Source organism: Trichechus manatus, unplaced genomic scaffold (assembly GCF_000243295.1).
Source record: "Trichechus manatus latirostris isolate Lorelei unplaced genomic scaffold, TriManLat1.0 scaffold00169, whole genome shotgun sequence".
Taxonomy (NCBI): domain Eukaryota; kingdom Metazoa; phylum Chordata; class Mammalia; order Sirenia; family Trichechidae; genus Trichechus; species Trichechus manatus.
Window position 1 is genome coordinate 1,630,413 of NW_004444105.1, and position 27,654 is coordinate 1,658,066.

A 27,654-nucleotide genomic window follows, 5' to 3' on the forward strand; every position below is an offset into this window, starting at 1 on the left:
TTCATTTTCCTTCTTTCTTTTCTTTGATTTTTCTTCAAACGAAGTGGCATCCATGGATTTGTCTTCAGTCTCAATGAATACATCTTCCATTGTGTCAAATTTGCCCTTAAAACCTTCTAATGAGTTGTCCACTTCTGAAATTTTGTTGTCTATCTTTTAGATTTGTAGTTGCTGTTTTTGTATGATTTCTAATGGTTTTTTTTTTTTGATGTTTTGTTCTTGTAGTATTTTCTGAATTCTTCTATTGCTTTGTGTTTGCCTTGATTTCAGCTGTTTTCATTGATTTTGTCTGTGTTTTCCATGATTTTGTCTATTTCTTCCTTGACTTTATCTGTCTTTTCCTTGATGTATTTCCTAATCTCGTGGAGAGCCTTAGATATTAGTCTTTTGAATTTTATATCATATAGTTCCACTGCCTTTTCTTCTCCCAGAAGGTCATCTGATTATTTATTTTGGTCACTTGATGGAGCCATGTTGTCCTCCTTTTTCATATATTTTGATATTGTCTGCTGTCTCCAAGACATTAAGGTATTATTTTTTAATTGCTCAATTATATATTCATTTGTTTCATCTTGCTTCTTTGTTTTGTTTTGATCTGGCAGGGGTGCAGGCCTGGCGTGCTTTGCTGCTAGTTCATCTGTGGACACAACTGTCCAAATGGACAGCAGCTGCAGGGCAGCAGGGCAGTAGCAGGCAGGGTGAGCCCACCTTACTGTACACTGCTCTGTTGAAGTGGCTGAGGGTGGATTGGGTGGGTGCTGTCTGCCCCTTCTTGTTGGTCCAGCAGTGTTTGAGTGTTCACAGCTCCTCATCAAATAGGAACGGAGTGTCAGACTGGGAATGGTACACGCTTATTTCACTCCATTCAGCAGCTGGTTGGGTGATGAGAGGAGAGGGACAGTAAGATCTCGTGTGCCAGTGAACCTCAGCCAGGGACACTAGCTGTGGTGGCACAGCAAAGGTGGGTCAGAAGGGGATTTGCCATATGAGGCTACTTAGTAGGAACAAAGAAAAGCAATAAATAGAAAAAAAAAAAGGAAGGGTAGCCAGTGGGTGGGGGCAAGGCAGACCTAGGAGCTGGCAGGAAGTAGGGGAGGTGGCCTATGGGGCTAGGTGAGAGGTAGAAAGTGGTGGGCCTGTGAGTCTCTAGCTGCAGCAGTGAGTGGTGTGGTCTGGCAGAAAGAAGGGGAGGTACCTTATGGGGCTAGGTGGGAGGGAAAGAAAAAAATGACTATGACTACATAAAATAAAAAATGGCATGGTAGGGGCTGGCTGGTGGAGGTGCTCGGGATCCTGGGCTGTGGAAGCCTGGTAGCTCCTTACTTGCAGCAGTGCAGCAAGGCTTGGCAGGAAGGTTAGATGTGGAGTACAAGGCTAGGTGTGGGGAAAAAGAAAAGGTAGAAAGGGAAAAAAGAAAGAAAAAATGGCGTGACAGGAACTGTTGGGTGGTGGCAGGGTAGATCCTTGGTGGTGGTGGACCAGTATCTCTCTAGTCAAGGCAGCGCAGCATGGCCCAGTAGAAATTCATAGAGGTGGGATATGAGGCTAGGTGGGAGGGAGAAGGAAAAGGAGGAAATGTAAAAAAATGGCCTGCCAGGAGCCAGCAAGTGAGACTGGGGCACACCTGAGCTGGCAGTGAGCCAGTGTCTCTCTAGCCAAGGTGGTGTAGCATAGCTTGGAGGAAAGGGGTAGAGGTAGAATATGGGGCTATGTGGGAGGGAGAAAGAAAAGGAAGAAATGGTAAAAAAGAAAAAAAATGACATGACTGGAGCAGCAGGTAGGGGGGAGGTGGACCTGGGCTGGAGGCAGGCCAGTGTCTCTCTAGCTAATGTGGTGCAGCATAGTTCGGTGGGAAGGGGTACAGAGGAGGTACAGGGCTAGGTGGGAGGGAGAAAGAAAAGGAAGAAAGGGGAGAATAATGGCATGGCAGGAGCTGGCAGGTGGGGGCAGGGAAGACCCAAGCTGGTGGCCATCTGGTGTATCTCTATCCCTGGCTAGCCAAGGCAGTGTGGTATGGCCTAATGGGAAGGGGTAGAGGTGAAGTATGGGCTAGGTGAGAGCGAAAAAGGAAAAGAGGAAAGGGGAAAAAATGACATGTCAGGAGCCAGCAGGTGGGGGGCAGGGTGGAGCCAGGAGAACAGCAGGCTGGTGTCTCTAGCCAAGGCAGCTCAGTGTGGTCTGTCAGGAGGGGTGAAGGTGGTATACGGGACAGAAGCATGAGACATGGGAAAGCGTGTTTCTTTGGTTACCAGATGCTCTGTCTCTTGTGGGGAGCTCCATGAAGTTCCTTTCCATACTCCCTCTCCAGGGTCATTGACTGCTGTGCTCCAAGTTGGCGATGCTACTCCACGTTATTTGGCAGGAGACATCCACTCCATATCTCTCCTCATTCTCTGTTTTCTTTCATTTTCTTCTTCCACTCAGTGTTTGATCTATTTCTTTATCCCTTCATTTGATGCTTAGGGTTCCAGCATTGATGCCTTTGTCTGTTTTAATTAGTTTTCTGGGTCTTTGCTGCTGAGGGATGGCATAATGCATCTTTCTAGGAAGGCATGTTGGCTCTGCCTCCAGGTGACCCATTTTATATGGATGAATAGATGTTTCACTGTTTGGATAAATCATAATATGATCAATGAATTGTTATTTGACATATAAATTATCTTAAATATATCATTAATATAATTGTTGGCCAGTAAATTTCTTGGTATATTAATCAGTGACAGCATTGCTTGTTATATCTTAATATAAACATCTGGAAAAAGAATCAAAGAAAATGAACATTCTTTAGTCCCTTAAACCAATATTACTTCTTGCAAAGTGATAAAAATGTGTGTGTAGTGATATGCTGTTCAAGATTTGTCATGTCGCTGAGTAGGATCACACTACTGTTTTAATGTGTTTCTCTTCGATCAATAATTGACTTTTCCATAGTTTTATGATCACTTCTTTTAAGAAGATGCGCTTGCACAGATCAACATTCCCAGGTTTATAGTTTTGTTTTGTTTGGTTTTCAGTGTTTGGTTTTTGGGGTTTGTGGTGTTCTGTGCATCAGGTGTGCTATAGGTGCTGTGGCTGTGCCAGGAAGTAGGTCAGGCTTGGACGGCGCACTCCTGAAGCTGAGCAACTACAGCAGAGAGAAGCCATTTGTGAGGAAAGCTTTTTATATAGTGGAGATATCATCCCTTTTATAATATTTTCCTAGTTTAACGTTTGTTTATGGGGGCTTTTTTAGCATTGCATTTTAATATTTATTTTTATGGAGTACATGCATTAATTTTTCCTTTGACATGTTCTTCTTTGCATTTGAATAGTCCATTACAAGCCCTAATGCACCAACTTCTAAAATAGGCCTGATGATGCAGAAGGAAATACAATGTGGAGGTAAGAATTGGCACCACTAGTGTCTCCTTATACCTAGAGAGATGAACTCTTGAGTGATGACACTGCATGACCTATCCTACTCCAATCCATGCCCGCACTCCAAAACTTATAAGTACAAAGGGAGGGAACCTAGGCTCTGACTTCTGTGATGTTGGTCTTCTAAGTCCTTGTAGGTTTTTGAGGTCCCAAGTCTGGATGCTTCTCTATGAGGGAACAGCTTCCCCTCCGGTGTCCTTGGTCTTAGAAACATACTCTGTGCTGTCTATATGCAGGTCCAGCAGTGAAGTGATATCAGCCCTAGTGAACAAACCAAAACTGGGTCTGTGGTTTTCTATATTCTTCAATCATACAGTGTTTAAGGTCTGAATCAGTGGACTGTTACTTTCTACAAAGTATTTCTAAATCAAGAGATCAGATAAATACTCATCTATACATTTTTTCTACTTTTCTCTAGTTAATACTTCTTTAGTATGCATTTTATTGAGTATAATATACACTGAAAGTATGCACATCACGAGTGGGTGGTGTTTAGGAAGTGCACAGACCCCTGCACTCAGCACCTGCATGGAGGAGCCCTATGCTGCCCACTCCTGACTCACCCTTTTGCCTGATCCCAGACACTAACTTGTCCCCTAAAAGGTAAACACCATCCTGACTTCTACAACTACAGGGTAGTTTTCTATAATTGGAATTATTATACACTCTTGTGCCAGGCTCCTTTCACTCCACTCTATTTTTGTGAGGTTATGTATGTCGTTGGGGACAGTTTTCATTTCTTCTCTCTCCAGGTGTGCAAGTATGACTCTTAGGTCAACAGACATGTGGGTAACAGAGGTGGAGGATTTCCCCATTTCCCCCTGTAGCTCCTTCCCTTATGGGATTCCTTCATCTCATCTGAGCTCCTAGTTTACCAGCTTCATCTTTCTGGTTAGCCAGGCAGAAAGTGGAGAGTTTTACCATATGCACTGAAGTGCTTGGGACTGCATGTAGCCAAAGGCTAAGAAAGCCTTGGGGACAGAAACTTGCTTGTCACCAGGATGCAATCCTTACCAGTCTGCTGCTTCTGTTCACTCTCCAGCAACTTCAGGTAATTGCTGCTTGTATTGTTCCGGATTTTTATAGTTGGGTTTCCATGGGGAGGAGTGGAAGTTGGGGGAGGGGGAGGGCATAGGGCTATCCAGTAGGTTAGACCATAATACTAGGCACCAGAAATATGGCAATTACCTCCATCTTTAAATATTTATTTGGAAATAGTTGAATCCTTACAGCAAACTTGCATAAAGAAAAACAAAAAACACCTGCATACCACCTACTATAACATTACATATCCCACTTTAAAGCATTTTCACCCTCCAGTATAGGATCCAGTCTAGGATTAAGTTTTACATTTACTTGTCAGGTTTCTTTGGTATCCTTTAATATGAAATATTTCCACAGCTTTTCTTTGTCTTTTATAACATTGACATTTTTGAAGACTACTGTTCCCACTCATTTCTTTAATTGGATGTCCCCATTTGGGATTTGCCAGATGTTTCATCATGAATAGATTCAGGTTACACATTCCAGGCTTGAATACCACATCAGTGATTCTGTGTTCTCAAGACATCACATGTAGAGACACACAATGTCCATCTGCCCCTCTAATTCATGTTAATTTTGAACATATGGTCAAAGTGTTTCCTAATTTCTCCATTGTGAAATTCCTGTTTTATTGATTGATGTTTCCCTTGCAACTAGCAAGCTGTAGGAAGACAATTTAAAACAATCCAAATACCCTACTCTTCATCAAGATTTTCACGTAGATTCTGTGTCTGTTGATGATTCTGACTAGAACCAGTCTTTACAATGAAGTTTGCAAAATGATGATTTTCCTACTCTAGCACTTCTGTCAACTTTACCAGTTAGTACTTGGATTTCTAAGGAAAGCAAGAACCTTCCCTTCATTCTATCTATGTGTCTGTCTGCCTGCCTTTCTATCATCTATTATTTATCTAATGTATTATATATCGATTTATCATCTATCTCTATCATCACTATACTAGTTTTCTATTGCAGCAAGACTAATTACCATAAACTTAGAGGCTTAAACGTCACTATTTGTTAGCTCACAGTATTTTAGGTCAACAGACTGGCATGATGTGTCTGGATTCTCTGCTAATGGTATAAGATGCAGAATTTATTATCTGAGTTCTTGTCTGGAAAGTCTACAGGAAAAATCAGCCTCCATGATCATCAGGTTGTTAGCAGAATTCAACTCCTTGTGGACATAGGACTGAAGTCCCTGTTTTCTCTCTGGTTGTTAGCTGATAGCCACTCTTAACTCTTAGAGGTTATTCACATTTCTTGACACTTGGTCCCTCAATCTTCAAAGCCAGCAACAGAGAATATTCCTCACATTGAATCCCTCTCGTGCTTTAATCTCTTTTACCAAGAAGAGCATCATCCTTTGAAGGGTTCATCTGATCAGGTCAGGTAAGCAGAGGATAATCTTCTTTACTTAAATCCAACTGTGCCATATAACATAATCAAAGGAGGGACTATTCTATCATATTCAGAGTCCTCCACCTGAGACTCAACAGGAGGAGATTATGAAAGGCTGTGGGTCACTTGGGTTCATCTTGGAATTTTGCCTATCCAAGTCAGTATAAACATTCTGTTCCTTTCAACAGTCTATGATTCCTTAAGTAAGCACCCATTGCCAGTGAGTCAATTTTATCTCATTGTGACACTATGTGTTACAGAGTAGAACTGCTCCGTTGGATTTTTTTGGCTGTAATCTTTATGGAAGCAGGTCACCAGTCCTTTCTTCTGCAGTGCCATGGGGTAGGTTCAAACCCCCAACATCTAGGTCAGTAGTTGGGTGCAAACATTTTGCACCACCTAGGGACCTCTACAATTCCTTAAACCCGTTGCTGTGGAGTTGATTCCGACTGACAGCAACACTATAGGACAGAGCAGAACTGCCCTGTAAAGTTTCCAAGGAGCACCTGATCAACTAAGACTGCTGACCTTTTGGTTAGCAGCCGTAGCTCTTAATCACTACACTACCAGGGTTTCCCTATAATTCCTTACTGTTCTCTAATTACTTTGGTGCTAAAATTGCCTCAGATATACACAGTGGAAGCCCATTCAAGCTGGATTCTGTGTCTTGTGACATGACCCAATCATTTTCTAGAAAACATTTTCTCATTTTCTGGCAAAACAAGATTTTCCAGGCTCATCTTTATTCATCTTAACTCAGCATTGAACTCAGCCATTTCTCTGAGGAACAGATCATAGCACTAGTTTTCGTCATTGCTTCTGGAATGTCTTTGCTTCTAGGATCTTTCTGTGCAGAAAGCTAGGAAATGTGCACACACACACGTTTCTATTTTAGAGTTATGGATCTGAACCTATAAATCTGACTCCAATCTTATCTCCACAGGGTTCTTTCTTGACTTCCCCCATTCTCCATGTTTTTGTCCTTTCTTCTATAATGAGAACCTGGCTTCCATTAACATCAACACACATTTACTTACTTGTTCGATCCTATAATACATTTAAAATACTTTCAGAAGTCCCTGCCCACATTACTACAAAAGATAAAACAACTAAAAAATTTAGGATTCATTTGCTCTTCTCCACCTCACTACACAAAACTGAGAGTATATAATTAAAGACTGTACTCTCTATGTTACTGGAAATTGTAACATGCTTCCAAAAGTCAAATTTATGAAAATAAGTATACTGCCTCTTATATCCCTTACATCATGTTTCTTCACCCTACTATTTCCAGATTTATTATTTCTATTTTGTAATGTATGTGTATATATATTTGAACATATATGTATATATACATACAAAAGAAATATAGAAGGTCATACAGTGTATGTCTTTTTGCGATTGACACATTTTACTCAGAGTAATGTCTTCAAGCTCTGTCTATATTGTAACATTTATCAAGACTTCATTTATCCTACTATCTGAGTAGTATTCCATTGCATGTACCACATTTTGTTTATCCATTCATCTGTTGACGGGCATTTAAGTTGTTTTTATCTTTTGCCTATTGTGAATAGTGCTGCATTTGCTTACAAGTCTCTGTTTGAGTGTGCTTTCAAGTCTTTTGGGTATATACCTAGGAGTGGAATAGCTGGGTCATGTGGCAGTTCTATGTTTAGTTTTTGGAGGAACTGCCACACTGTTTTCCACAATTGCTGTGCATTTTACATTCTCAACAGCAATGGATAAGTGTTGCAATTTTTCCACATTCTTGTCAATATTTATTTTGTTTTGTTTTTTTTTTGTTTGTTTTTTTTTAATTTTAGCCATCCTAGTGGGAGTGAAATGGTATCTTATTGTAATTTTGATTTGCATCTCTCTGATGGCTAATGCCATCGAGCATCTTTTCATGTGTTTAATGGCCATATGAATATCCTCTTTGGTAAAATGTCTATTCAAGTCCTTTGCCCATTTTATGATTGGGTTAGTTGTCTTTTTGTTGTTAAGTTGTTGCGGTTTTATATATATTTTGGTTATTAGATTCTTGTCAGGTGTGTGGTTTCTGAAGATTTTCTCCCAGTCGGTAGCTTGTCTTTTCACTTTTTTGGTAAAGTCTGTTGAATTGGTGTATATTTTGGTTTGCGTATTCTCAACAACAAATTAATAAAATAAATTATAAAAAATAAAGAAATTATATATATAAATATATATGTAAAGGTGTCATAATATATATGTTGTCTTGAATTTACTTGTTACTCCAAAGTATCTCTTGGAAATCACCTCATATTGATTCATAGAGAACGTCCTCACTCATTTTTACAGCTGCATAGTACACCATTGTGTGTATGTAATATAGTTTATTCAAAAACATAGTCCATGCTTCTGTCTTTCCTTTCTTCCTTTTTTGATTGTTGTAAATATATATACACATATATAATGCAACATTTGCCAATTCAACAATTTTCAGGTGTACAATTTAGTGATGTCAGTTACATTAATCATGAATACCAATTGAGATGTTTCAACAAAAGGATGCAGCACTGGAGGTGCTCACTTGTTTATGCCAAGAAATTTGGAAGACAGTTACCTGGCCAACTGACTGAAAGAGATCCATATTTGTACCCATTCCAAAGACAGGTGATCCAACAGAATGTGGAAATCATCAAACAATATCATTAATATCACACACATTTTTGCTGTAATTCAAAAGTGGTTGCAGCAGTACATCAACAGGGAACTGCCAGAAATTCCAGTCAAATTCAGAACAGGACATGGAACAAGAGATATCATTGCTGATGTCAAATGGATCATGGCTGAAAGCAGAGAATACTAAAAAGATATTTATTTGTTAACGTGGTAAATATTTTAGTGTAGGCTGCATGTAAGTCTTAACAGCAGTGCACTTTCTAGCTAATATTTACTGTGTGTAAGATTTTTTCTCTGTATTTACTTATTGACTTATTTTAAAAGGTTACTACAGTAACTGGAAAATGCAATGCTTTATATTGATGTATTACAACTGCTACAGGAAAACTGAGATTATCTCTTAAGTGGATTTGGGTGTGTGTACGACTTCAAAATCTTAACAATTTTGATTTTGTATCTAAAATTCCACACGGCAACTTGAATTAAATTTGTATTATTTGTTGCCAAAATGAAGGCAACAAATGGGATGTTTTTTTAATACCCTGGAATTATGGTCCACAAAATAGTTACCTTTGTTACTATTCTAATATTTTGGTTACTTAACTGTTTATTTCCATTACAACATGAATATACAATGAGTAAGTTTTTTTATACCAATGTACAAATAAAAAGCTGTAAATTTTAATAGAAATAAACTTTCTATAACTCATTCCATTGCCGAATAAATTGATTAATACTGTGGGTCAAAATTTTTAAGTATTAACTCATTCTACTTGAATATTTTTACTCAGATTCTTGGGATAAGATAAATTGTTCAAAAATTATGTATACATAAGTCATAAAGAAGCAGTATGTGATGTTACAAGGTTAAGATGACACCATTGGGAAAAAAGATTATTATTTTCAATTCTCAAATATTACTTCTTAACATTTTTCTATTTTTATTACATATTGTATTATATTGTTGCATGTTAAAAAGACAACTTAGAAATAATTTCTAAAAGCCATTTAATGATTTTCCAAACATATATATCCTTTACATGCCAACTTTTTAAAATTCTTTTCAAGTCGTTTTCACGTCTCTCAATATACTTTGTCATTCCATCTCTCTAGTCTTGAATATACTCTTCTTTTATTGGCACTTACATTTTAATTTTGTCTCTTTTCTCTTGATAGTAAATTATTGGCTTATATTTGAAGAGCAGGAGGAAACATACCATGAATTTTATTCTCTTAGTTTAAGTAATGTTATATAATAAAATAAAAAAAAAAAAAAATAAATGTTATTAGATCCCTGTATACAGGCTTATCAGGTATGCAAGGAGGAACACTGCAACAAAAACAAAATAATTGTAACCAACACAGTAAAACATGTCTACACAGGTCAACAAGGCTGGAGGGCTAGTGAATATTTTGCAGATAAGAGAAGTGAGCCGCTACTAGAGGAAACATCTCAATTCCACAAACACTACAGACTGTGGATCAGTAGAGCAGTATGTCTGTGATCAGCATGTATTTCACTTAGCCACCATTTTCCACCATGTGGTGCGTACCTACATGCTGTTTTTCAGGTTTAAAATCACTATTACTCAGGCCTTTTTCAGAATAAAAGTCAAAAGTTTCAAAGGTAAACAATACAGTCTTCCCAACAAGGGTACAAAAACAAGCATAATTCCACCAACTATTCCAAACAGATATTTTTGATTGATTAATACAAGATATTTAGGAATCTGCTCTTGCCTTCTACATTCCCAAACTTAATATTACCCTGTTTTTTTATTACACCACATTTTCTTTATTTTATAGACAATAACATACAAACTACTTTTATATAGTTGAAATAATTATGCAATTACCAATTAGTACTCTGTGTTTTTATTAATATTTTAAGCCCACATAACCCTGAGTAAACACAATCCATAAGCTTGTCTTTTTAATGATTATAGAGCAGTCTATCATGTAAATATGCCACAGTTTGTTCATTCATATCTTTATTTGAGCTGTTTCCAGTTTCTTCCTATTGTAAATAATATGACTGTGAAGGTTTGTTTGGATCAGTGAATTTTCCAATTTATCTTTGGGATCATTTCCTTAGGTCTACATCTGCAAAGATGAATAATTTCAAAAAAAGATATGAATAATTCGTTACCTATTGCCAGATTGCTCTCTAGAAAGATTGAAATAATGTACAGCATCACCAACAATATGTTTTCCTTAAGCCACATCCACATTGAGTTTTTAACAGTATTACTCATTTTTGCTAGTTTATAGTGTGTATAATGACATCAGAGTTGTATTGTGCATTTCTTTAACTGCTAGCAAGGGTGTGGTTTTTTTTCACAGGATGATGCACTGTCTATATATACATCTCTGATAACTGTTCATCTTCACACTGTGAATATTGACTTTGTTCATGTATTAATTTTTTTTAATTTTGTTGTTGTTGTTGAGACTATACACAGTAAAACATATACCACTCCACGGTTACTACATGTAGAATTGTCTGCATTGATTACATTCTTTGAGTTGTGCATCCATTCTCATCCTCCTTTTCTGAATTGTTCCTTCCCTCATTAACATAAACTCACTGCCCCCTAAGGTTGCTGTCTAATCTTTCAAGTTGCTTTTGTCACTTTGATTCTGTATAGATAGATCTTAACAGAGCATAGTACTCAAAGCAGACAGTTTTTAGTAGTTAAGCTAGACTATTTGGTTTTAAGAAGACTTCAGGGGAAGCTTTTGGTTTAAGGTTTAAATATTATCTCAGGGCAATAGTTTCAGGGGTTCATTTAGCCTCCACCATTCCAGAAATTCTGGATTCCATGAGAATTTAAAATTCTCTTCTGCATTTTTCCCTGTTTGATCAGGACTCTTCTATAGAATCTTTGATCAAAATATTCAGTAACGGTAGCTGGGCACTATTCAGTTCTGGTTTCATGGCAAAGGGGACTGCTATCCATAGTAGCAATTAGCCATACATTCCATACTCGCATCCTGTTTCTGACTCTCCTTCTTCCTCTGTTTCTCCAGGTGAATAGAAGCTAATTGTCAAGCCTTGGATGGCTGCTTGAAAGCTTTTAAGGCTCTAGGCACTATGCAATGAATTAGGAAGTAGAACGGAAGCGCTAAACAGGTTACTAGATCAATTAACTGGGATGTTTCATGAAACCTGACCCTAAACCTCCAAACCAAGGAACCAAATCCCATGAAATGTTTTGTTGTACATTAGTAGCCTCAGCTGCTGTTCTTTTTTAAAATATATAAGTATATTTATCACACAACTTTTGCCGATTCGACTTTTATAGGTGTACAATGCATTGACAGCAATTACAATAATCAGCTGTGCAACTGTACTGTCTTCAATGCTTTTCTCCCTGATTTTAACTGATGGGACAAGAAGTTTCAGCGATTTCCTTTGCTAATTCCTCACCAGGGCAAATGACTATTTTGAAGTAATAATAGCAATATAAAATGTGGGTTTTGTACATGACCATGCACAAATCATGTAAGTGTTTTCTAATTTTCTTTTATTTTACATTTTTAAATGAGAATATCTTACCAGTCTGTGATTTAATGTAATTTAAGAAGCCTGTTCTTACTGATGCACTATTTGAAAATTCTCCGAAATTGTGCTCAATTGCTATTAAATGATCTGTTATTTCACGTTTTCCACTAAGACAAAAGGGAACTAAAAAAAGAATGGGGAAATTAAATAATACAATAAAATTTATTCATAAGTGAAAATGAGCTACTTTGATATGAATCATTTAGTCTGATGTAAATAATTTAGTCTGATGTAACATTCTACCAAAAAGTGTATTATTTAACTTTCTCTAGAAAAGCCAAAGAAAAATAAATCGCTTTTAATTAGCAAAACTACTGCTGAGCAAAACTTTGCGTAGTGTAGTGTCATTTTTCCAGGCCTAATATTCGTATTCATTTGGATCTTGAACTCTGTTTGTATGGCATACTACAGAGGAATGCTTTCTCCCAAGAGTTATTTTAAATTCCTATAAAATGTCATTTCATTAAATTGGCTTAAAGTAAATGTTATATTTTATTTGGAGTCCTGACCAAAAACATTTCAACACAGATACTTCATCATTCAATATTTGAATTTTATGTTTCCCCTGCTCTCTTGAGTATTAAAAAAAAAAAAAAAAGATGAAATAATGTGATTTCAGATGAAATAAAAATAACTACAAAAAGTAACTCTACATTCTTCATAGATATTCACTTATTGTAGGGAAACAGAACTTTTGCTTTTTCATAAACCAAAAAATGACTAGACATAAATCTGTTTTTAAATGCTTACATGCAAAATTTGGGATAATTTGGATAGCCACACTTAAAAGGCATTCATAGTAAGTATTTGATGTTTAATAATTTCAGTAAGTCAAGATAGAATTAATCTATAGCTAGAATTTATGTAGATATAATATATATATAATATACATAATATAGATCATAGACTATAGAGAATATAGAGTATAGAATATATGTTGTTGTTGCTGGGTGCCGTTAAGTCATTTCCGACTATAGCGACCCTATTTATGTACAACAGAATGAAACACTGCTCATTGCTATGCCATCCTCACAATCGTTGCTATGTTTGAGCCCATTGTTGCAGCCACTGTGTCAATCCATCTCACTGATGGTCTTCTTTTTTTCGATGACCCTTTATTTTACCAAGTATGATATCCTTCTCCAGGGACTGGTCCCTCCTGATACATGTCCAAAGTACGTGAGATGAAGTCTTGCCATCCTTGCTTCCAAGAAGCATTCTGGCTATACTTCTTCAAAGACAGATTTGTTCATTCTTTTGGCAGTCCATGGTATATTCTATATTCTTTGCCAACACCATAATTCAAAGGCTTCAATTCTTCTTCAGTCTTCCTTATTCATTGCCAGTTTTTATATACATATGAGGCAGTTGAAAACACCATGGCTTGGGTCAGGCTCAGGTAAGTCCTCACAGAGACATCTTCTCTTTTTAACACCTTGAAGAGTCCTTTTGTAACAGAATTGCCCAATACAATACGTCGTTTCATTTCTTGACTGCTGCTTCGGTGGTCATCGATTGTGGATCCAAGTAAAATGAAATCATTGACAATTTCAATCTTTCCTCCATTTGTCACGATGTTGCTTATTGGTTCAGTTGTGAGGACTTTTGTTTTCTCTATGTTGAGGTGCAATCCGTACTGAAGGCTTTAGTCTTTGATCTTCATCAGTAAATGCTTCAAGTCCTCTTCACTTTAAGGAAGGAAGATTGTATCATCTACATAACACAAGTTGTTAATGAGTCTTCCTCCAATCCTGATGCTGTCTTCCTCTTCATACACTCCAGCTTCTCGGATTATTTGCTCAGTATACAGATTGAATAAAATATGGCGAAGGATACAACTCTGGCACAAAACTTTCTTACCTTTAAACCATATAGTATCCCCTTTTCTGTTTGACTTCCTCTAGGTCTACATAAAGATTCCCTATGAGCACAATTAAGTGCTCTGGAATTCCCATTCTTTGCAATGTTATCAATCATTTGTTATGATCCACACAGTCAAATGCCTTTGCATAGTCAATAAAACACAGGTAAATATCTTTCTGTTATTCTTTACTTTCAACCAAGATGTATCTGACATCAGCAATGATACCCCTGATTCCACATCCTCTTTTGAATATGGTTGGAATTTCTGGCAGTTCACTGTTGATGTACTGCTGCAACCACTTTTGAATCATCTGCAGCAAAGTTTTACTTGTGTGTGATATTAATGATATTGTTTGATAATTTCTGAATTCTGTTGGATCAACTTGCTTTGGAATGGGCACAAATATGGATCTCTTCCAGTCAGTTGGCCAGGTAGCAGTCTTCCAAATTTCTTGGCATAGATGAGTGGGCACATCCAGTGTTGCATCCGTTTGTTGAAACATCTCAAATGGTATTCCATCAATTCCTGGAGCCTTGTTTTTCACCAATGCCTTCAGTGCAGCTTGGACTTCTTCCTTCAGTACCCTAGATTCTGGATCATATGTTACCTCCTGAAATTGTTGAACATCAACTAATTCTTTTTGGTACAGTGACTGTGTGCTCCTTCCATCTTTTTTTGATGCTTCCTGTGTAATTCAATGTTTTCCCCATAGAATCCTTCAGTATTGCAACTCCAGGCTTGAATTTTTTCTTCAGTTCTTTCAGTTTGAGAAATGCCGAGTATGTTCTTCCCTCTTGGTTTCCTAACTCCAGGTCTTTGTGCAGTTCATCATAGTAGTTTAATTTGTCTTCTTGAGGTGCCCTTTGAAATTATCTGTTCAGCTATTTTATTTAATCATTTCTTTTGTTTGTTTTATCTATGATCAGGAGCAAGTTTCTCAATCTCTTCTGACCCCCATTTTGGTCTTTTCTCTTTCCTGTCTTTTTAAAGATCTCTTGCTTTCTTCATGTATGAAGTCCTTGATGCCTTTCCACAACCATCTGATCTTCAGTCATTAGTGTTCAGTGTGTCAAATCTATCCTTGAGATCGTCTCTAAATTCAGGTGGGATATATTCAAGGTTATATTTTGGCTCTCATGGACTTGCTGTAATTTTCTTCAGCTTCAACTTGAACTTGCGTATGAGCAAATGATGGTCTGTTCTGCAGTCGGCCCTTGACCTTCTTCTGACTGCTGATACTGAGCTCCATTGTCTCTTTTCAAAGATGTAGTTGATTTGATTTCTGCATATTCCATATGGTGAGGCCCACATGTATAGTAACATTTATGTTGTTGAAAAAAAGGCATTTACAGCAAAGTATTTGTTGGTCTTGCAAAATTCTATAATGTGATCTCCAGTGTTGTTTCTATCATCAAATCCGTGTTTTCCCACTACTGATCATTCTTCTTCATTTCCAACTTTCACATTCCAATCACCAGTAATTATCAATGCGTCTTGATTGCATGTTTGATCAATTACGGACGGTAGAAGTTGGTAAAAATATTCAACTTCTTCTTCTTTGGCCTTAGTGATTGGTGTGTAAATTTGAATAATTGTTGTAGTAACTGGTCTTCCTTGTAGGTGTATAAATGTTATCCTGTCACTAACAGCATTGTACTTCAGGATAGATCTTGAAATGTTCTTTTTGATGATAAATGCAACAAGATTCATCTTCAATTTATCATTGCCTGCATAGTAGACCATACGATTGTCCAATTTAAAATGGCCAATGTCAGTCAATTTCAGCTCACTAATGTCTATAATATGTATTTTTATGCATTCTTTTTCATTTTAGATGACTTGCAATTTTCCTAGATTCATACTTCATACATTCCATGTTCTAATTATTAATAGAATATATAGAGTATATAATATAAGTTATAGGTTATTGATTGTTGACTATAGATTATTGAATACTGAATTAATATGTATTGAATATTAATTCACCAAAGGACAGATTCTCACAAATATATTTGGAATCTGTGGTACTTTAAAAAGACCCCTGGTGGTGCAGTGGTTAAAGAGTTCAACTGATAAACCAAAGTTGGCTGTTTCAACCCACCAACGGCTCTGCAGGAGAAAGTTGTGACAGTCTGCTTCTGTAAAGATTTACACCATTGGAAACCCTATGGGGCAGCTCTAGTCCGTCCTACAGGGTCACTGTGAGTTGAAATCAACTCAAAGGCAGTTGGTTTGGCTGATACTTTGATCTTGTTGTTTTCACATTTATTATTTGTTTGTTTATTTGTCTATTTATTATCATTGCAGATTAAAAAAATCAACAGAAATTTTCCTGTAAACCAGCAGGTAAGATTGAGAAATACTTGGAAGCTGATTCATGTATTTCTTTAACTTTATCTATTATAGAATATAATCTTGATGGCTCATGATTTTTGTGTGAGAATTGTGACTATTGTTTTCCATCTTTGGGAAAACATGTATTTTAATATATTTCTTCACATTATGTAGCATATAAGGTTCCACAATTACAGTAAAAAGTAATTTTTTTAACTTTTATTTAAATAAAGTTGAAACTATTTTTGACAAAATAATTATATTTATTTTGATACAATTTTCAAAAACTTGGAAAGCTACTTACAAGAGATGGTTTTACTGCATCTTAATATTTGAGAGACCTATGTTTAATTGATCTAAAAATTAAGGGCATTTTCAAAGTTTGTTGACTATTTCAAATGAGTGTAATTTGCTACATAGAATGAAAATAATATCTGATTAATCAAACAAGTAATTTATTTCACACTGATTCTGCTTACAATTGTGCTATTTTAGGCTTAAATTAACATTAATTTCATTAACATAAAAAAACAGATCAAATTGAGTGAGAAAAAGTGAGTAAAGTTTCATTTGTTTAACTCATGCAGGTTGTCAGTATTTCAGGGCTATGAGCTAGTGAAATAGCAAGGAATAGACATCTCTTACTCTTTTTTTAAAATGTTTTTATTACTTTAGATGAGGGTTAACAGAACAAATAATTTCTCATTAAACATTTGGTACACATATTGTTTTATGACGTTGGTTAACAACCCGAAGACATGTCAACACCATCCCTTCTCAACCTTGGGTTCCCTGTTACCAGCTTTCCCGTCCCCTCCTGCCTTATAGTCCTTGGACTATTGTGTCCCATTAGTCTCATTTTGTCTTATGGGGCTGTCTAATCTTTGGCTGAAAGGTGAACTTCGAGAGTGACTTCATTACTGAGCTAAATGGTTGTCTAGGGGCCGGACCATACTCTCAGGGTTTCTCCAGTCTCTGTCAGGCCAGTAAGTCTGGTCTTTTTTGGTTGGTTAGAATTTTGTTCTACTTTTTTCTCAGCTCTGTCCGGGACCCTCTGTTGTGATCCCTGTCAGAGTAGTCACTGGTGATAGCCAGGTACTGTCTACTTGAACTGGACTCGGTCTGGTGGAGACCATGGTAGATGAGGTCCATTAGTCCTTTGGACAAATATTTCCCACGTATCATTTTCTTCATTGTCCCTTGCTCCCAAAGGGGCGAGACCAGTGGAGTATCTTCGATGGCTGCTTACAGACTTTTAAGACCACAGACACTACTCACCAAGGTAGAATGTAGAACATTATCTTTATAAATTATGTTATGCCAAATGAGCTAGATGTTCCTTGAGACCATGGTCCTCACAGCCCTCCACCAGCAATTCAGTCCTTCAGGGAGTTTTGATGTGTCTATGGAACTTCCATAACCTTGCCTTGTACAAGATGTGCTGTCTTCCCCAGTACTGTGTATTATTGTCTTACCCTTCACCAAAGTTACCACCTATCTGTTGTCTATTTAGTTTTTCCCTCTCCCCTCCTATCCCTCGTAACCATCAAAGATTGTTTCTTTTTGTGTGTAAACCTTTCCATGAATTTTTACAGTAGTAGTCTAGTACAGTATTTCTCCTTTTGTGATTGACTTATTTCACTCAGCCTAATGTCCTCCAGTTCCATCCATGTTATGAGAGATTTCACAGATTCATCATTGTTCTTTATTGTTGCATAATTCTCCATTGTGCCTATGTACCATAGTTGGTTTATCCATTCATCTGTTGATGGACATCTACGTTGTTTCCATCTTTTTGCTATCATGAACAATGTTGCAGTGAACATGGGTGTATATATGTCTATTCATGTGACGGCTTTTATTTCTCTAGGATATATTTCTAGGAGTGGGATTGCTGGATCCCATGGTATTTCTATTTCTAGATTTCTAAGGAAGCACCATATCGCTTTCCAAAATTCCCACCAGCAATGCTTAAGAGTTCCAATCTCCCCACAGCTTCTCCAACATTGTTATTTCCAGTTTTTTTGATTCATGCCAGAAATGCTGAGGTGAGAGCGTATCTCATTGTGGTTTTGATTGGCATTTCTCTAATAGCTAGTGATCGCAAGCATTTCCTCACGTGACTGTTGGCCTCTTGAATGTCTTCTTTGGTGAAGTGTCTGTTCATTTCCTTTGCCCATTTTTTAATTGGATCATTTGTCTTTTCATTGTAGAGGTGTTGGATTTTCTTGTAGATTTTAGAGATTTGAACTTTATCTGACTTGTAATGTCCAAAAATTTTTCCCAGTCTGTAGATTCTCTTTTTAATTTTTGGTGAAGTCTTTTGATGAGCATAAGTGTTTAATTTTTAGAAGATCCCAGTTATCTAGCTTATCTTCTGGAGTTTGTGTGTTGTTGGTTATGGTGTGTATCCTGTTTATGCCGTGTATTACGGCCTCTAGCATTGATCTTATTTTTTCTTCTATAAACTTTATACCTTTTTGCTTTATATTTATGTCTTTGGTCCATTTTGAATTACGTTTTTATACGGTGTGAGTTATGGGTCCTGTTTCATTTTTTTGGAGCTGGACATCTGGTTTTGTCAGAATCATTTATTAAAAAGACTGTATTTGATGGACTTTGGGTCCTTATCGAAGATCAGGTGACCATAGGTGGATGGATTCACATCTGAGTTCTCAATTCTGTTCCATTGGTCAATGTATCTGTTGTTATACCAGTACCAGGCTGTTTTGACTACTGTAGCTGTATAGTAGGTTCTGAAGTCAGGTAGTGTGAGTCCTCCAACTTTTTTCTTCTTCTTCAGTAGTGCTTTATTTATCTGCGGTTTCTTCTCTTTCCATATAAAGCTAATGATTAATTTTTCTCTCTCTCTAAAGAATGTTGTTGGTATTTGTATCAGGATTGCATTGTATCTGTAAATTGCTTTGGGTAGAGTTGTAATTTTCACAATGTTGGGTGTACCTATCCATGAACATAGTATGTTGTTCCATTTATATAGATCTCTTGGTTTCATTCAGTAGTGTTTTGTAGTTTACTTGGTATAGGTCTTTTAAATCCCTGGTTAGATTTATTTCTAAGGATTTTGTTTTTTTAAGGACTACTATAAATCATATTGTTTTCCTGATTTCCTTTTCATCATTCTCTTTATTGGTGTATAGGAATCCAAACGATTTCTGTATGTTTATCTTGTATCCTTATTTTCAGTAGTTTTATCATGGAGTCTTTTGGGTTTTCAATGCATAATATCATATCATCTGTAAACAGGGACAGTTTAACTTATTCATTACCAATTTGTTTGCCCTTTATTTTTTTTCTTGCCTTATTGCTCTAGTTAGGACTTCCAGCACACTGTTAAATAGCAGTGGTGATATAGGGCATCCTTGTCTTGTTCCTGTTCCAAAGGGGAATGTTTTCCGTCTCTCTCCATCAAGAATGATACTGGGGAGATGGGGCCAAGATGGCAGAGTAGTCAGATGCTTCCGGTGGTCCCTCTTACACCAAAGACCTGATAAAACAAGTGAATCAATTATATATGACAGTCTAGGAGCACTGAACATCAAAGACAAAGTTGAGGACTCACACTGAGTGGTTGGGGAAGGGAGAGAAGGTTGGCAGCAGGGAAGAGTTGCCAGAACTGACACACTGGGAGCCAGAGCCCCTCAGCCCAGATCAGCCTGGTGTGAGCGGTGAGGCAAGCAGCAGCTCTCTGGATGCCCTTTCCACATCGGCAGTGACCCAGCGACACAGAGTCTACTCAGCCATCCAGAACCAGTGAGAAGCAGCCCTCAATTGGCTAAATATAAGTATTTGTATCTGACCTGCCACACGGATCAAAAAAATCCCCCTTAGAGAAAAATCTCTCTTCCATTTACCTCCCTGGTCCCTGCTCTTCACTGGGTTCAGGACGGCTTCAGTGATTCCCAAGTTCCCTGGGCTGGAAGTAGGAACCGTAATGTGCCCTGAACCATTCTCTAAGCCTTGGAGAGGGAACAAATTAACAGATAGGGGGAAAAATAATCTGCCTGCTCCCCTAAGCCAGAAACTCAGTGTAGGCACAGCTCTATTGCCTAGGCACGGTCATAAGGGGTTCATGGATTTTGAGTGCCTTTCCCTTGCATGGACTTGTGTGATCCCATTTCAACAGCATAGGCCCTCATTACTGCAGTACAACATGGTATATACCTGAAGTCTAAATTCAACTGTTTCAGCTGTGAAGTGGCAGGTTCTTGACATTTGACACTGTTCTGCCCACTAAGCTGGGTGTTCACTTACCTACATCAGGGACCTGAGAACTGGTGGCTCCACTCATGCCACCTAGCCACCTGCAATAGGGACCCGAGAACAAGAGGTGCCCCCAGTCCTTATAGCCAACAGCACTGGGTGCTCATAGTCCAGCTGCAAAACCCACCCACCTACTTGCTGTAGGCAACAGGGACATACTTTCCTCCTCCATGCTTAGGGGTGGCTGTCAGCCCCCTGCCTTGCTCAATGTGTGTCCCTCTGTTGCAGCTGGATGCCTATGCCTACACCAATCACCTATGTCTGTCTACGACTGTAGGTGAGAGCCTGCACTACACACTTGGTGGCTGACTACCTAGACACCTGAGCTGAATCCATTCAGGAGGATTGGGCCAACTCCTGGGCTCACACACTTAGTGACAGGTCTGGCCACCTGGTGACCTGACGTTTCAGCTTCAGGGGTGCCAGTGATCAGGCTGGCTAAAATGAGGAGCCTATTTGGGCATATCAAAACAAAACAAAAGAAGAAGCTAGGACACAGTAAGCAAACATAAAATAAATAAATATAATAACTTACTGATGCTTGGAGACAATAGTCAATATCAAATCACATAAAGAGGCAGACCAAGATGGCTTCAGCAATCTCCCAAAATAAAGAATCTAGAGATTTTCCAGAGGAAGAAAATTTCTTGGAATTAGCAGAGGCAGAATACAAAACATTAATATACAGAACTGTTCAAGAGATCAGGAAGGAAATTATGCAAAAGGCAGAACGCGCATTAGAGGAACTTAAAAACATACGAGAACAGCGTAATGACAAATTTAACAGGCTGAAAGAATCCATAGAGAGACAGCAATCAATAATCCAGAATATTAACAATAAAATTTCAAAAGTAGGCAACTCAATAGAAGGTCATAGGAGCAGAATTGAGTCAATGAATGTCAGAATTAGTGAGAATGAAGATAAAGCACTTGACACTAACTTATTTCAGGGAAAATCAGACAAAAGAGTTAAAAAAATAAAGAAAACCTAAGAATTACGTGGGATTCTATCAAAAGGAATAACCTATGAGAGATTGGAGTACCATACCAGGGAAGGATAACAGAAAATACAAAGAGAATTTTTGAAGACTTTTTGGCAGAAAACTTCCCTGATGTCGTGAAAGATGAGAAGATATCTATCCAACATGCTCATGAAATCCCACATAAGGCAGATCCCAAAAGAAATCACCAAGACATATTATAATCAAACTTGCCAAAACCAAAGATAAAGAGGTAATTTTAAGAGTGGCTAAGGATAAGCAAAAAGTCATCTATAAAGGAGAGTCAATAAGAGTAAACTCGGACTACTCAGCAGAAATTATGCAAGCAAGAAGGCAATGGTATGGCATACAGAAAGTCTTGACGGAAAAAAAAAATTACCAGCCAAGAATTAAATATCCAGCAAAACTGTCTCTCAAATATGATGGCAAAATTAGGGCATTTCCAGTTAAACAGAAGTTTATGGAATTTGCAAAAACCAAACCAAAATTACAAGAAATACTAAAGGGAGCCCTCCAGTTAGAAAATCAATAACATCAGTTAATAACTTAAGACTAGAACACAGGAGAGAGCTACCAGATATCAACCCAGATAGGGAAGTCACAAAAGGAAATCAAAGCTAAAACACTGAACATAGGGAAATAGATATGTTTATATGTAAAAGACAACAAATTAATACAAAAAAGAGAGACCAAAAAATGTAGACATAGATTTTTCATATGGAGAGGAAGTCAAGGCAATATAAAGAAATAAAAGACTGGTATAAACTTAGGAAAATAGGGGTAAATATTAAGGAAACTAACAATCCTACAAGTCAAAATAAAAAACTAGAAAAATATGAAGACTCAGCAAATACGGAATCAACAACAATGAAACAGATGAAGAGAAAATACATAAATAAAAATGTCTCAGCACAGAAAATTAAGTGGAACAAAGAAAGTGAACAACACACAAAAAGAACATCAAAATGACAGCACTAAACTCCTACCTATGAATAATTACTCTGAATGTAAAGGGAATAAATACACCAATAAAGAATCAGAGAGAGGCAGATTGGATAAAAAAACACAATCTTTCAATATGTTGCCTACAAGAGACAAACCGCAGACTTAAAGATGCAAACAAACTAAAACTCAACAGACGGAAAAAATATATCAAGCAAACCACACTCAAAAAAGAGCAGGAATGGTGATATTAATCTCTGACAAAATAGACTTTAAAGTAAAATCCACCACAAAGGATAAGGAAGGACACTATATAATGATTAAAGGGTCAATACACCAGGAGGAAATAACTATAATAAATATTTACACACCCAACGACGGGGCACCAAAATGTACAAAACAAACTCCGACACCATTGCAAAGATAGATGCACAGCTACACAACTGAATAGGAGAAATCAACACACCAATTTTGGTGAAGGACAGAACATCCAGAAAGAAGCTCAACAAAGACACGAAAGAGCTAAACACTACAATTAACCAACTTGATCTTATCGACATATATCGAACACTCCACCCAACAGCAGACAAGTATGCTTTCTTTTCCAATGCACATAGGACATTCTCCAAGATATTAGGGCATCGAGCAAGCCTTAACAGAATCCAAAGCATCAAAATATTACAAAGCATCTTTTCTGAAGTTAAAGCCATAAAAGCAGAAATCAATAACAGAAAAAGCAAGGAAAAGAATCAAACACATGGAAACTAAAAAACACCTTGCTAAAAAACTACTAGGTTATAGAACAAATTAAGGATGGAATAAAGAATTTCATAGAATCATATGAGATTGAAAACACATGCTACCAGAATCTTTGGGACACAGCAAAAGCAGTGCTCACTGGTCAGTCTATAGCAATAAATGCGCATATCCAAACAAGAAAAAAGGGACATAATCAAAACATTAACCCTACAACTGAAACAAGTAGAAAGAGAGCGGCAAAAGAAGCCCTCAGGTGCCAAAAGAAATGAAATAACAAGAATTAGAGCAGAATTAAATGAAATAGATAATGGAAAAACAATTGAAAGAGTTAACAAGACCAAAGCTGGTTCTTTGAAAAGATTAACAAAACTGATAAACCATTGGCCACACTGACAGAAGAAAAACAGGAGAGGAAGCAGATAACCTGTATAAGAAATGAGATGGGTGATATCACAATAGACCCAACTGAAATTAAAAGAATCATGACAGAATGCTATGAAAAATTGTACTCTAACACATTTGAAAACCTAGGGGAAATGGAAAAATTTCTAGAATCTCACTACCTACCTAAACTAACACAAACAGAGGTAGAACAACTAAATAGACTCATAACAAAAGAAGAGATGGAAAAGGTAATTAAAAACTCTCAGCAACAACCAAAAAAAGCCATGGCCTGGAAGGCTTCACTGGATAATTCTACCAAACTTTAAGAGTTAACGCCACTACTACTAAAGGTATTTCAGAGCATAGAAAAGGATGGAATACTCCCAAGCTCATTCTATGAAACTGGCATAACTCTGATACCAAAAACAAGTAAAGACACCACAAAAAGAGAAAATTACAGACCAGTTATCCCTCATGAACATCGACACAAAAATCCTCAACAAAATTCTAGCCAATAGAATTCAACAACATAAAAATAAATAAATAAATAAGAATAATTCACCATGATCAAGTGGGATTTATACCAGGTATGCAGGGGTGGTTCAACGTTAGAAAAACAAACAATATAGTCTATCACATTAGAAAAACAAAAGACAAGAAGCACATAATCTTATCAATGGATGCATAAAAGGCATAAGATGAAGTCCAACACAGATTCATGATAAAAGCTCTCAACATAACAGGAGTAGAAGGGAAATTCCTCAACACAATTAAGGGCATTTGTACAAAGTCAACAGCCAACATCACCCTAAATGGAGAGAGTTTGAAAGCATACCCCTTGAGAACAGGAACCAGACAAGGATGACCTTTATCATCACTCTGATTCAACTTTGTGCTAGAGGTCCTAGCCAGAGCAATTAGGCTAGAAAAAGAGATAAAGGGCATCCAGATTGGTAAGGAAGAAGTCAAATTATCTCTATTTGCAGATGATATGATCTTATACACAGAAAACCTCAAATTATCAACAAGAAAACCACTGGAACTAATAGAAGATTTCAGCGAAGTATCAGGATACAAGATAAACATTAAAAAATAAGTTGGATTCCTTTATACCACCAAAGAGGACTTTGAAGAGGAAATCACCAAATCAGTACCATTTACAGTAGCCCCCAAGAAGATAAAATACTTAGGAAGCAATCCAACCAGAGACGTAAAAGATCTACACAATGGAAACCACAAGACACAACTGTAAGAAATCAAAAGAGACCTGCATAAGTCAAAAAACATACCTTGCTCGTGAATAGGAAGACTTAACATTGTGAAAACGTCAATTCTACCCAAAGCGATCTACAGATACAGAGCAAACCCTCTCCAAAATCCAACGGAATTTTTTAATGAGATGGAGAAAGAAATCACCAACTTCCTATGGAAATGGACGAGGCACTGGATAATTAAAGCTTTACTGAAAATAAGAACAAAGTGGGACACCTCACACTACCTGATTTTAGAACCTCTTATACCGCCACAATAGTCAGAACATCCTGGTACTCGTACAACAACAGATACATAGACCAACAGAACAGAATTGAGAATCCAGACATAAATTCATCCACCTATGAACAGCTGATATTTGACAAAGGCCCAAAGTCCGTTAATTGGAGAAAAGACAATCTCTTTAACAAATGGTGCTGGCATAACTGGATATCATCTGCAAAAAACTGAAACAAGACCCATACCTCACACTATGCACAAACACTAACTCAAAATGGATCAAAGACCTAAATATAAAATCGAAAACGATAAATATCATGGAAGAAAAAATAAGGACAATGCTTTGAGCCCTAATACAGAGCATAAACAGAATACGAAAAATAAGTAAAAATGTAGAAGCACCAGAAGAGAGACTAGATAACTGGGAGCTCCTAAAAATCAAGCACTTATGCTCATTAAAAGACTTCACCAAAAGAGTCAAAAGACAACCTACAGATTGGGGGGAAAAAAAATTAGCTACGACAAATCTGATCAGCGTCTAATCTCTAAAATCTAAAAGATACTGCAAAACCTCAACCACAAAAAGATAAACAACCCAATTAAAAAATGGGCAAGGGATATAAATAGGCACTTCACCAAAGAAGACATTCATGTGGCTAACAGACACATTAAGAAATGCTCACGAGCATTAGCCATTAGAGAAATGCTGATCAAAACTACAGTGAGATAACATCTCACCCCAACAAGGCTAGCATTAATCCAAAAAACACCAAATAATAAATGCTAGAGAGGTTGTGGAGAGACTGGAACACTTATAGACTGTTGGTGGGAATGTAAAATGGTACAATCACTTTGGAAATCAATTTTGTGCTTCCTTAAAAAGGTAGAAATAGTAAGTACCATAGAATCCAGCAATCCAGCTTCTTGGAATATATCCTAGAAAAATAAGAGACATCACACGAATAGATACTTGCACCCCGATGTTCATTGCAGCACTGTTCACCATTTCAAAAAGATGGAAACAACCTAGGTGCCCATCGACGGATGAAGGGATAAAGAAATTATGGTATATTCACACAATGGAATACTATGTAATTACAAAGGACAATAACGAAGCCCTTGAACATCTTACAACATGGAGGAAACTGGAAGGCATTATGCTGAGTGAATTTAGTCAATCACAGAAGGATGAATATTGTATAAGACCACTATTATAAGAATTAAAGAAAAGGTTTAAACACAGAAGAAAACATCCTTTAATTGTTACAAGGGTGGGAAGGTAGACAGAGGGTTATTCACTAACTAGATAGTAGATAAGAATTATCTTAGGTGAGGGGAAGAACAAACACACACTACAGGGAAAGTCAGCACAACAAGACTAAACCAAAGCTAAGAAGTTTCCTGAATACAAACATTTTGAAGGACAGAGTAGCAGAGGTAGGGGTCTGGGGACCATGCTTTCAATTGCCATAACAAAGTTTATGATGAAAGTGTTCTGTATCCTACTTTACTGAGTGGCCTCTGGGATCTTAAAAGCTAGCAAGCAGCCATCTAAGATGCATCAATTGTTCCCAAACACCTGGAGTAAAGGAGAATGAAGAACACCAAAGACACAAGGAAAGTATTATCCCAAGAGACAAAAAGGCCCACATAGACCAGAGAATTCATCAGCCTGAGACCAGAAGAATTGGATGGTGCCCGGCTACCACCAATGACCACCCTGAGAGGGAACACGGATGGAGCAGGAAAAAGGTGGGGTGCAGACCTCAAATTCTAGTAAAAAGACCAGACTTAATAATCTGAGACTGGAGGAACCCCAGAAAGCATGACCCCTGGACTCTCTTTCAACCCAGAACTAAAACAATTCCTGAGACCAACTCTTTAGACAAAGATTGGGCTGGACTCTGGGACACAAAATGATACTCCTGAAGAGTGTGCTTCTTAGCTCAAGTAGATACATGAGACTAAATGGGCAGCTTCTGTCTGGAGGTGAGATGAGATGGCAGAGAGGGTTAGGAGCTGGTTGAATGGAAATGGGAAATCAGGAGTGGGAAGGAGGAGTTTGCTGTCACAGTATAGGGAGAGCAATTAGGGTGACATAAAAATGAACATATAAATTTTTGTATGAAAGGCTAACTTACGTTGTAATCTTTCACTTAAAATACAACAATTAAAAAAAAGAATGATGTTGGTCATTGGTTTTGCATAAATGCCCTTTATTAAGTTGAGAAATTTCCCTTCTGTACCTATTTTATTGAGAGTTTTTATCAGGAATGAGTGTTGGATTTTGTCAAATGCCTTTTCTGTGTTGGTTGAGATGATCACGTGATTCTTTTCTTTCCTTTTTTTATGTTGTGGATTACATTGATTGATTTTCTAATGTTGAACCATGCTTGCATACCTGGTATGAATCCTACTTGGTCATGGTGTATTATTTTTTTGAAATGATGCTGAATTCTATTGGCTAGAATTTTGTTGAGAATTTTTGCATCTATATTCATGAGAGATATTGGTCTGTAATTTTC

At 37.3% G+C, this 27,654-nt stretch overlaps 1 protein-coding gene across 1 annotated transcript in view; it reads left to right on the forward strand.

Moving 5' to 3' along the window:
- Nucleotides 1–27,654, forward strand: part of SNTG1 (syntrophin gamma 1) — a 664,017-nt gene that overhangs the window by 352,196 nt on the left and 284,167 nt on the right. Inside the window, exon 11 of the mRNA XM_004386583.2 lies at nt 16,245–16,283. Within this exon, the coding sequence (XP_004386640.1) occupies nt 16,245–16,283 (39 nt within the window). The remainder of the gene's footprint in view (nt 1–16,244; nt 16,284–27,654) is intronic.